The sequence below is a fragment of the Rhopalosiphum padi genome, chromosome 1, assembly GCF_020882245.1.
Source record: "Rhopalosiphum padi isolate XX-2018 chromosome 1, ASM2088224v1, whole genome shotgun sequence".
Classification (NCBI taxonomy): Eukaryota; Metazoa; Arthropoda; class Insecta; order Hemiptera; family Aphididae; genus Rhopalosiphum; species Rhopalosiphum padi.
Genome location: NC_083597.1, coordinates 16,415,334 through 16,428,877, shown reverse-complemented (window position 1 = coordinate 16,428,877; position 13,544 = coordinate 16,415,334). Strand labels below are relative to the sequence as shown.

At 27.4% G+C, this 13,544-nt stretch overlaps 1 protein-coding gene across 3 annotated transcripts in view; it reads right to left on the bottom strand.

The window, feature by feature from the left end:
• The window catches only part of LOC132931976 (CCN family member 5-like), a 269,827-nt gene extending 257,225 nt beyond the window's left edge, over positions 1 to 12,602 (bottom strand). The window contains exon 1 of one of the 3 annotated variants that reach the window (XM_060998123.1): positions 12,250 to 12,602. In XM_060998123.1, coding sequence (XP_060854106.1) covers positions 12,250 to 12,268 — 19 coding nt within the window. In that variant the 5' untranslated portion in view covers positions 12,269 to 12,602. The remainder of the gene's footprint in view (positions 1 to 12,249) is intronic. The other 2 variants (XM_060998122.1, XM_060998127.1) reach the window with 2 other exon arrangements.
• Between the last annotated feature and the right edge of the window lie 942 nt (positions 12,603 to 13,544).

The following is a 13,544-nucleotide window of genomic DNA, read 5'->3' as shown; positions in this document are numbered from 1 at the left end:
ACTCGACGACCATTCGGCTGAGCCAAAATGTGTATGAGGTACGGCGATAATAGTAATGCACGTGACAGACAAGTGTTTTGAGAGCGTTGTTTCGACTCGTCAAGTGAGCGACGAAACTATGAGATAAGTTTTATCCGGATGTAAGTATCACACAGACGATATTACTTTGAGCTATGTACATTATAATTGTGTCATCGTCACACGTCTGTGTTAGCCACGTAAATTGTCGATTGTTGTCTGTTTGGTATCATGTATAATATTATGTCATATTTATACCGTAACTCGGCCGACGGCTTAGTGTACACTATACAGTATACATAAATATATATATATATAAACGCATCCTGTTTCGCGTAATTTGATAGCATGCCGTGTACACGAGTATCGCTCAATTTGATAGTGTTGTCAAATATATAATAATAGCTTATTATACAAATGTGAAAAACCACTAATATGTGTACTGTGTACTTAAAGAAGCCAAAGGCTAATGGATGTAGTGAATATGAGATGAAAATATTTTAAGGCGACGAATTCAGAATATTATACCAGCCATCAAACGACAAATATAATAACTTATCAAAGCTTATTAATAAAACTCACTTAAGATAACAGTATTAAATTTAAACGTCAAAATATAAATTTAACTATTATAATATAAAATGTATTATGTATATTGTTGTATTGTACATTCTATGTTAATTATTTCACTTTATTTATTAGAATATCGATTATATTAAATTATTCGAGTTAATTACTATTAACTAGTATTATACTGTTCATCATAGACTTTACAAATATAATCACATTCAAGTGTTTATAAAAAACCTACTTAAATAAATTAAAAGTTTGAACAATGATGTTTAATAAAGAAATTCGTTTTTACTTTCTAATCTATCCAATCAATTGCGAATTAAGTTCTTTGCCAGCGGGGGGGGGGCAATATTTTTTGGTATGTTTATATTTTAATTATAATAAAATTAGTCAGCAAGTATATAATTCCGTTATTAGATGATAATTAATTTGGATCAAAATATTATCACATAATAAATAATATTATACAAATTATACGTAATTAGATCAATGAAAATATTTAACAAAATAAAGAGTAAGACGTCTTAGGGGGGGTCATGGCCCCATATGCCCCGCCTTAAAAACAGCCCCTGTCACCAACAATAGCATATAGTATAGTGAACTGATGTAGTACTCACATTTTGTTATATGTGTGGTACATAATATGAATGGAAAAAAGATTCTTGTTGATGTTAAATCGAGTGTTCTGTAAGGTTATATTATATATTATAATATATTAGGTATATTTATCTCTATTGTTCTATAATGGTATCCTTTTATTCGTTCTTCTGCGTCACTCTAACTGTTTGCTAACTCAGAGGTTCTTCAAACGAATATACGTACCGACGACAATATAAATATATTCAATCATTCATATCTAGCAACAATAAGTTTTCAAAAAGGAATAACCATGTTAACTTTGTATTCAACAAAGCAATCAGAACTACAATATACCAACGAAGTGTATTCAATGTTTTTTTTTTTTAATGTTTACACACGTGTAAACATATACGATATATTATTAATTAATTATGATCGCAATTAAGTAGGAAGATATAGAAATAATAATTTTGATATCTCAAACAACAAAAATAATTGTATAAGAACCGATGCGGTACGTATAAAATAATTTTCGTAAACAATTTATAATTAATTAAATAAACATATTACAAAATGTATAATACGTAACGCATTTCATTGAAAATATTATTGTGTGGCTTATATACCTATTTAACTCATATACGCAGTTCTTTCAATGGCTTAAAAAATAACTGCAAGATAATAGCAATAAATACCTATAGGTATATTTCAACATATTATTATTTAAATATAACATTACTTTTTATTAAAAGTAAAATTATAGAATATCTTAGTAGTATACACCAAGTTATCTGAACATTTGTTTGTAACAAACAATTTTTAATTTTTATACTCTCTCGACTAAATTGTTTTGAATTCTATAATTTTTTTTCTCAACGCAAAGTAACATGTACAAAACCCCAAGAAGAGAAAAAGTTACAAACTTAAAAATGACATTACCATTTTGGGTCAAAAAGGGTATAGAAACTGGCAAGTATATTCACCATGAACTTTCTTAGCTGTAAGAACTAATTTTTCATAAAAACTCTAAACCATTTGTATATATTTTCAAAAGTTTATTTTCACCGAGCTACCATTAGAGTAACTTGTCCGTTATACTTTGCGCAATGATTTGTTTAGAGAAACCTTTCCTGACTAAAGCTCAAGGGACTATTTTGACCTATTCGATACAATTAAATACTTAAGTTATATAGTTTATAAAATATATTTTATCCCGTATTCATTTGTAATTCTTCTTTTGTTTTTATCTTTTGGTAAACCAGCATTTTCTTTTTCTCAATTGTGTAATCTTTGTAGGTATCATTATATTATTCTAACACCGTTTGACTTTCGAAATCTTACAATCTATAATATCATACAACGAAACCTGACTTAACAATCACCTCACTCAACGAACAAAAACGATCAAGTCCTAATCAAAAAAGCAGGTGTTTATCTATCTATACGTGCTTTTTCTTTTACGGACATTGACAGTAATGTTTTTCTTCAACACCTCAGATGACGGCTAAAAATGTTAGTTCAAACTCAAATATAATTTGCATACACGTATGTAAACGTGTACTATACGCGACTGTATCGCAAGTCATACAAACGTGGCGCACTATTACACGATAATGGACCGATTATGATGGATGATATACACGATTGCGTATATCTATAATTATTTAACTATATTTGTAACTATAATGTATGTTTAATATATATTAATATTGACTATCGGTTTATTTTCAAAAAAAAAAAAAATACAAAATTGTTATTAAATATAATATGCGTATATAAGTTCGACTAAAAATATAGTAAAGCTGGTCTACAGTGTAGGTGCACTTTTAATGGTCCAGTGATTGTAAATACTGTAAAATATACTAATAAGTTAACATATTATTATTATTATTATTATGTAAGAGAAACATAATATAGAAAACGGTTTTTACTCAATATTCATTGGGTACGATATTATATTATATGGTTTATTTTGTATATTCAAATACTAATAACAATAAACGTATAATATATTATTTAAATATATTTTATCCGTCCACGACATAGCGTCGTCGTTGATCATAAATATTTTGAGACGGCGATCTGTGTATGCAATATAGCACCAAGCGTGTATATTTTAAACATGAAATGTTCCATACCTGATATCGCGATACCACCTACGCATAATATGATATTTTTTTCCACTCTAACCAACACCAACAATTCAATTATAAATAATATAAATATCGACTTAATAATTTTTCGATAAGCATTTGTTACATTATAGGCTTTTTCTTAAACGCAACACTCGAATTATATTCTCGTTAAATGTATTGAAAAATATATAATATTGTATACAGACTTTGTAATAAAATTGGGTACACGAAGTAGCGTAGTACAAAACAAATAATAAGCTTTTTCATTTTTTTTTTTTTTTTTTTTTTTTTTTTTTTTTTTTTTTTTTTTTTTTTTTTAGTATATATTATAGCTGTACATAAAAAATAATATGAAATGACTAAAACATTGTCTACGTCATATGTGCACAAAAATATGTTTTTGCCACAACGGATATCTAACAAATAATAAAAATATATTTTTTTATTGTTTGGATATACTACAATTATAAAAAAATACATACATTTTATTAATATAACAAATCTGAAGAATATGATATCGATTTAATATACTGATAAAATGATAAAATGACGTCTGCTATGTGTATATTGAAGTTTTTATTTTAATTCATACACCGCAAAGTGCTTATTTTCGAATGACATAAAACAACTTAAGATGAACACACTTGTCAATTACAAAATGGACATATACAATATATAGACGATATGACGATATCCCGAATTGTCTATGATCGTGATGTATATGGAGTCGTTTACGGTATTACAGTATTATACCTACACCTTGAATTGCTTCGGGTGTGTCAAAAACGAATTTACGTTTTCATTATTATGATCTATACGCCATTCAAATCGAAAAAAATTATTCGTAACAAATTCGCAACCAGAGCACGCACAATCTATTCTCTGGGTGCTGGGTCTTATCAATAATATTATCTCGAAATAATATCATCGATTACGCCCGTATCTCATAACATGGAAAAATTGGATATTATAGCTGTGTAACACTGCGGTACAGAGACAAATTTTTCGTGGTTTTGTTTCGCATAGTGTGCATAATATAATGTATCGCCGAAATTGCAGGCACGAATGGATCGCATACGTTTTCCCATTGTTAGCTGTCCTATCCAATATTATCGTTACCTTTTTTTCCCGGACCTCGCGTACCCTTTTTATTTATTATTATTATTATTATTAATATTATTTTATAAGCTCCTTTCGTCGTTACTAATACAAATGTCTCCATCAGGTCGGATAATATGGTTCCAAGTACACAAAGCGTACATTAAAAAAACAAATAAATTTATATGTATACGGAATAAATAAAACACATGACGCCGTCACGTATACGCTGTAACACGCTGCAATAAAACAAATATGTGTAGATCTCATTTTTTCGAAAAAGCCGCAACCGCAGACAATAACTTCTAGGAAAAACTATGGCCAGATTATATACAATAATACAATATTAGTTCTATGCGTTCGAGGAATTTTATCAATGGCAGGAGGCTTTTCCCATCACGACTTTCAGTCGAACCTAATCCTAATATAACTTATGCTCATTGTACATACGAAAATTCTACAAATTATTCAAATCAAATAATAATAATAATAAAATAAATTTTAAATACAAGTTCTATTCGTTTAATTCCATTTAACCGAATCGCACGAAAGGTATTTAGTCGGTCGGCGATAAATCCGATCGAAAAGATTGCAAAGAATGTGCCAAGTCAAGGACGTTTATTGATGTCTTTTTTTTCTACACAAGAAAGCGCGCCGAAAACACGGAATGACATTTCAAGCCAATCCTATTCAATTGATGCGGATTGAAATACTCGTGTACAAAACGGATGTGATTCGATTATTTATTTTACACAGGAAGCGCCGACGAAAAAGTTTGCGACATATTTTTTTGAAAGACGCGCGTTCGTATTATACAAAGTGCACAAGCATATTATTATATTCATCGAATCGAAATAATAACGGCCAGAGATTACATCGCGCAATCGGTCTATATCATACTAATATGATATTGCTCTGATGCGCAATACAATCGACCAAATAATTTTAATCGAATTAAATTAATTTATAAACAATATAAACACCATGAATTTATATGAATCAAAAGCGAGACCGCTCCAGTAAAAATTCATGATTTAAAATTATGTTTTAGAATTTTATCCCGTAGATCTATTTCAATCAAAATATTGATAAAATATTGTTTATGCAAAGAAATAACTTTTTGTGAACTACCCTGCACATTTTAATTTAAAATTAAACGCTATTTATATTTATATTGTTGTTTTAGATTGTGTCCACTATTTTAACACCGTCGAATTGTACTCTAAGAATAATAAATTCACTTGTAACACCATTGCACTGGGTTTAGATATTTTTGCCTTAAAATTTCGAGTTTCTCATCAAACTGTTATACGTGTATCACATAACAACCGAATGACTTTGCCTCTACACACATACGCGGTTCGTTATAGTCACCATATGTACAAAAGTTCTGTGAACTAGCTTTTGGCCCAAGAGGTGTTTGTCTTTTAATTAATAGCAATAACGAAGATGTAGGGACATGTTTGTGTTAATTTCTTACAGCTAAACGGTTTTACGTATTAGTTTACCAAACACAATATAAGCTCCAAAATTATCGTTATAATATATTATATTTGTTTTATGTATGAAAATCGATAGTGGAAAAAAAATATTGACATAGTTTTTAATATAATTGCCAACTACGTGATTAAAATGTATTATTATCAATATAATATTAACATGAAATAAAATAACGTATTAATTTTTCGTAAAACAATAACAAAAAGTTTAAAAAATGTACCTGACTATATTTTACTGTAGTCACTTAGCGCAATAGTAAATAATTGTTATCGTCTTATAAAATATACTTTTAGCTTAAAAATTGCAAACCAACATTAATTTACTTGGCATATAATATATAAATAAATAAACATATTATAGTGAAAATATATTTAATCAAATATTTTCTGAACCAATAATATTATCACTAACTTATAATGATTGATAATTATAATAAAGATGTTCCACATTAAGTTTGATAAATTATTAAGACTATATCGTGTATAGTTATGTTATATTTTATAAGCTTCAACTTGATCTTTACTCAAAACTTTTTTATCAAAGACTTAATGGTCTCATATAAGAACTAATTAAGTAGGTAATTGCATAGAACAATACAAATTTGTTGGGACTTTAGAATCTACCTAGGCCTGTAGATATATATAACTATATAAGAGTCAACAAACCCTTCATTAATAGATAAAACAAATAACAAAGTTCATATATTTCAGGGTTTGAGATAAAATTTGATTTTACGAGTATAAAATAAACATAGAAAATATATTAAGCACTTAATATAATTCATGAGATGTATCCAAAATTACATACATACCGATGAAATAAAACAAGTGTATTGAAAATAAAAACAAGCAACAGCTGAATTATTTCTATTTTTGTGTTTACTTATTTTGTAGTATAACTAAAAACAAACTTTGAACTCAATATAAAGTATTTTTCTTAAAAATTACTTTTCATGATTAAAAATTCAAATTTGTTGTGGAAGAAAGTGCAAAAAATTGAATTGATGAATATTCAAACATATTCACCACTTGATCTGTATTGATTCCAACATTAAAGTTATTAAGATAATTTAGTGTTTGATTTCGCTTACCAATATTATATTATCTCTAATCTGATGGTTGAACATCTGACTACTGTTAATTATCTTTAGAATACTATATAACTATTAAGCATATATTATTTCGATAGAAAAATATATTAATAATATTGATTGTATGTTATTAGTACAATAATATATGAATTTAATTAATTAAATGTTATATAGGCGCTCACTAGCTATAGCATTAGTTCAAACAAAATAATAAAATAAATTGTACATAAATATATAAGTCAGTCTAAAGTACTTGGTTAATCTGTCTAAAGTTGTAAAATTATTTTATAGTTCAATGACGTGACAAATTAAAAAGTGAAATTTAAAATTATGTAGAAGAAACATTTAATTTTTAATGCAATTTTGTTTTTAAGTATTTTGAATACAATAAAGTTCGAGATCTTTTTATTACAATAACAATGTATTTACGATTCAAAACAATTTATGCATCATATTATCAACTAAATTTATTTTTCATCTATAGTCATTCAAATTATAGGTAAACTTTAATATTAAAATAGCTAAATATGATGGAAATTAATATACGTACGAAATAACATAATATTTGAATATTTGTATAACCTATATATATAATAAAAAATTACTTAAAATTCTACAGTTATAAATTATATACAAATTCTCTGTAGCATGATGAAAATAAAACTAAATACTAAGGGTCACCAAATCCTTTCTGGCTGTCAATAATTTGTATACCTACAATTTTACTCAATGTAACACAGAGGACTAACTATATTTTGCTAAATCTTTTAACTCATTAAACTCTAAATATAATTCAAACTCAAGCCTAGACATTCAAGTTGGTTGGTCATTTTTCAGTTTTTGGCATTTTTTTAATACATTTTTAATTAATGCAGTTTGCAACACATTTACATATTTTTAATTCTAATTGGATTTATATAGTATTAAGAGTTCGTATCTGTAGTATTAATGACTAGCTTAGCCGTTAGGTTACGTTTGATTAGACTACTAAAATAGATAATTAATAATTTACAAATTGTGTCTAAAGCTATAAAATCTAAAAAAAAAAAATCAAAACCATTAAATTGAATTAAGAATCATTTTTAAAGTTTCTGCTAGAATAGGAAAAATAGGTAGTATGTACTCATATCTGTTCGTTCCCATCCCATTTTCATTTTTTATCACGATAATCAAACCACATTCAAGTGGGAATTCCTTGAACGAAAATCTTGATTTTACTATAATATGTACATTACAGGGAGATTACTCACTCCTTATAACCGCCAATTAATTTACAGAAAAATATTTACTGTAGAAACATAAACATACATATTATCTACACAAGAAAAATTATCTTGGGTAAACTTTTGTTTTTTTTTTAAACATTTCTTAAAAACTAAAATCATTTTTTTTTTAATAAAAGAACATCCGTTGTTTAAATAAAAATGTAAATTAATACATAGGTGTATATCATTATATTTTTACTTATTTAAAGCACACATACAGAGGTAAAATTTAAAATTATTAATTAAATTTAAAATATTACTTTTTATACACTTGGTATTATTAAAATTATAAGCAAAAATTATTTCAATTTTTATGAAAAGTTTTGAAAAAATCAAAAGTTTACAATATGGTAAACATTACATTGTATTTATGTGTATATATACTATATACGGTAAATATTTTTGTGTGAACAACAAACTGACGATCAAAGACTGTATAATCTGCATTTAATGTGCATACAATAGTAAATGAAGATTTTAGAACAGGACATTTCCACTTAAATATGGCGTGATTAGTGCGATGGTCTGTGAAGAAACAAACATAATATACTAAATGTCTAATGAACACTACTAGATATAACAATTCAATATAAATAATTAAATTTCTAAAAACACACACTTAAACAATTTTAATTTTAGAATCTGTTTGATGTCCATTTTAACGAACTATAATACATACATTTATAAATTAAAAATTAATTTAAATTGGGTATTATTATAAATTATAAAACATTTAAAGTAACTTCAAAAACATTTATTTAGTCGTTTCATAAAAATGTAATCTTAATGGTCTAACAAGGTCTCCTTTAACATTAAAATACGTCTTATTTATAACACTCCGCATTATGTTTGTAACTCCAGGACTCTTTGACCCGAGCTTAACCTATAACGATGTTCACGATTTGTGACTCGTAACAAACTATTTTTATTCATTACATTTTTCTCCGTTGTATTAACTATTCTAATTTTATTTTTATCCCGTTTCTCGTTATTATCATGTATTTAACTCTTTATTAAGTAGTATTTTTAAAATATAAAGGAAATATAGGAAATTCCTAATTGTAGTTGTAAATAAAATATTTTTAATTACTATATATTATTTCAATTAATTTTTAATATTTACCAAACGGATTTTTTGGAAACTGTTTTTATATTAGTATTTTATTATGGTGTTTATAATAAACTGGACTATAATTAAAAATTATAATAATCATTTAAAAAAAAAAAAAACACCTGATGCTAACCATTTACAACTTTATTAATTAATCACCAAAAAATACTCGAGAGTTGAGACATGAAATATGGACTGCGTATATGTACGTAATGTTTTGGATATTATTTTCATTGCAATTAACATAAAATGTACAACATCAATTAGTTTTATTTTACAACTCGCAAAAATTTTTATTGCTTCCATATTAAAACAACTAGATCGTTAAATGCCGTAATATTATAGTAGATAGTAAACATTCAATATATTTAAATAATCTATCATTGTTATTTTAATTCGATAAATGCTTTCAAAACTGTTCTCGTGCATCTTATTTCTATAAAAACACATACAAAAACAATGGTTTATAAAATAAAAACTTCATTGAATAGGTGCTATTCATAATATTACACGCACATCTTTGTATTATTATAGTGTTATTAACAGTCTAAAATGCAGATCAGTGAAGCATATTGCTAATATTATTTCAGTAAAAGCACTCGCGTGTATGTGCAGCACATTGAAAACTGTTTATAGAATATTATATGTAAAATGCGGCCGCACCACCTCTATTCAATAATATGCATAGCATTTTTTTTACGTAATTTATTTTGCTCGATTCAAAATGCTATAACATATATTATATAAAGCTTGAACTCCTGCGATGCGTATAATTTATATACTATCCTTATTCATATTTTGTCGTACGTGTGTTTTTTCACTTATTTATAATTCAATATATTGCGCAGCGCATACTTGCCACGGGTGTTGGTGAACATTATAAGTCTGTGAACATAAAATAGTAGATAAAGAATAATAGATCGAATAAAGAAGTTATGAGCCAGAGCAATTTACCGGAACTATTAAAAGAATTCTCTTTACATGAAAACAATTTTGAATACGCTTGTGGTATGGTCTTTAATCTAACACAGACCATATAGTTTAAAAGATGAAAAACTTTTTGTAATTGTAACTCAACTATGCGTATATGCGATGTATAAAAAATGCACGTGCTTTACGAAAAAAAAATAACTGTGGCTAGCGTTAAATAAAATATTGACTAAAAAACGAGGTTGTTTATCTCTTTTTTATATATATTTATTAATGAGGTAAAAGTCACTCAACCTCGTAGCTGCTTTTGATATAAACTAACTCGTTAAAATATATTCTCACTAAAATTGTTTAGAGATGATCCACATTTTAGGAACGATTCTAGAAATACTTTTTATAAGTTCATATTAAATTAGAAATATTTTGTTTCTAAAAAATAAATATAATATTTAATTATTTATTTATTGAAATATTATATTTTTACTTCACTTTTAGAATAATACTCATTTTATACTTGTTACAACTGCAGACAACAAACGTTTATTGATATCAACCCATTACTGTAGAAATGTACGTATTTCTCTTGTGAAACGATGTATTATTTACATAACTTACCCAACAGTTATGTGTAACCCTAAAGAAACACAAACTACAATTTATACGTAATTCTTGTCCTTTTTGGTGTATGTTTTGCTTGTGGAAAAGCATTATAGAACTACTTTGAAATAAGTTTTTAGGGTAAAATAAGACAATACTCAAATATGTTAACGTGTTCTCATTTCTCACTCAAGAAATATTTGGTTTTTGGTACTTTGTTTGTAACTATTGAGAAATTAAACAATTTGAAAAACACACAACATGCCGTTTTTTTATAAGTATTCAAAAAAAGTTAAATTCTGGTTTAAAATAGGTGTACCTATGTCCTATATAATAAAATTATCTTCTTTTATTAATACATTTTTTCATATTTATTTTTACACATAAAAAATATACATTTAATTAAAAATTAATTTGGTGTAATGAAAAAATGTATGTCTTTGAAAGATGCGAATTTTTAATTTATCATATTTAAATGCATTTTAGACTAGTAACGTTAGTTTTTTTATTTAATTTTCTGTAAACTGTATAATATGTAAAATAAAATCGCACAAACGCTATGCTTGAGTGTTTGAACATTCAAATAATGTATAATAAATGGTTTAGAAAACAACAAAAATTAAAGTTAGGTAATTCATTGGTAATATTTGTTAAATTACGATCGCGTATAACTATATATATATACTATATGGTTTTCATGCGAAGGACTGAAAAGTCTGCACAACACAAACATCTACGAATGCTTGCGGCGAAAGGATGAAAAGCACAGTGGGAAAATAATGAAAGGGGTATAATATACTGCCGTGCAAGTTCTAAATAGGAAACCTATGGTCAAAGTAATTTTTGAAAATAGCTAAATAGTTTTGAACAGAATTTTAAACCTTGTATGAACATAAGTACAAAATAGGATGAATTAAAATCTATACAATGTTTAATTTATACATGCTTTAAAGCCGAGCTTAGGCTTTTTATTAATCAATGATATTTCAATTGTGTTATTTATAGATTTCTTATCAATAATATTTATTTCCCTTTGAAAACGAGGTGAGGTAATTTCATATTTTTTTTAGCATACAAAAATCTGCTGAGTTATAATTTTAAACTTCAGGCGTATTTGTGTCATAGATTATTACAAGACTCAAATCATTCAATATATTGTATTTAAAGATATTTTAAATAACCGTTTTGAAAAGCCGCTACCTTTGAGTATCACAATGTGTCTAAATATATAAATTAAACTCAGTAATACACTATTATACAATTTATTAAACTTGACTTCTGAGATTAATTTTTCCCCAATTTTTTCATTAGATCAACATCATAAACATACAGTTGAATTCCTTTAAAACTGACCTGTTTTGCGTGCTCCCATGATCGTTGACAGCTTAAACTCTGATGGTGGCGATCGTCTTTAGTGGTTAGGTCGTGTCCTGTTCATACGTCCATAGTTTTATTCTCGATAGATATTGGCCGCGAAAATGTTCGTTATTTTCTATGAAACTTTATACGCGAGTGGGGAGGGGAAAAACACGTGCAAATTGTTGTACCGGTAGACCGTGGTGGCGGTGGTCGTCGTAGTGTTCGCGATGCGACGCGGCGGTATACTAAATCTACGGTGGCAGTCGCGCGGCGTGACGGCAGCGTCGTCGTCTTCGTCGTCGGTGTAGATCGCGTGCCCCCGGCGGCGGCGGCGGAAACCTGAAAAACTTTTGATCCCCTCGACCCATCCACCATGCAGTGTCCAGGATGACAGGAAAACAGGAACTGAAAGCTGGCCAAATAACAGCCACGTGAATCTTGAACGAAAATACTGTAGAGGTGCCACTGGTCATTTTTTCAATTATTCAACCTTTTCTTTTACTCTAACACTGCAGGGGTCACCAAATGGTGGCTCACAGACAAAGAATAAATAACATATACTAAGACAACATTATATGTGTCGTTATTATATGTACTTAGAATTTTTATGGCCCCTGTAAAAATTGTCAGACTCCTAATGTGACCCTTAAAAAATATTAATTTATGACCTCTGCTCTAACCTTTATACTCCTCACCCTCTTAGGCCTTCGTATCCAAATCCCGTTCTTTGTGTTATTTTTCATCAATCCAGAATCTCCTCATCTTCCTAAACCAACAAATTTTACAAATTTAAACCTCCAGTTAAATCTCTATAATACTCAGAGGACTTAGATAAATCAACGAATAAGGTGTAAAACCTTGTTTGTCTGTCATTAAAAAACTAACATAAAAAAATGATTTCGAAATTAATTTTATACAAACACATTTAAAAATGTTCGCATATATATATTTTACTTTCTTATTTTTATAATAATATTGTATTGTGTACATTCATACCAATTGTATTGATTTCACTTATACGTGATCATTAGTACTTTGACAATTAATATATAATAGTTAATCGACAAATCATTAATCCTGAATATATTAGATGAGCTGAAACAATAAAAAAGATTATTTACCAAAAGCTTATTAAAACAATATTTAAAATAGATACAAAAACCATTATATCTGATACATTTTTCTTAATGAATACGTTATAATATAATAAAATGTACACAATTTATTATTACTCTGCAGCCCTTACCATAACGCTTCTTATAATTTTTTTTTCTTGAGTTTCTGTAAGC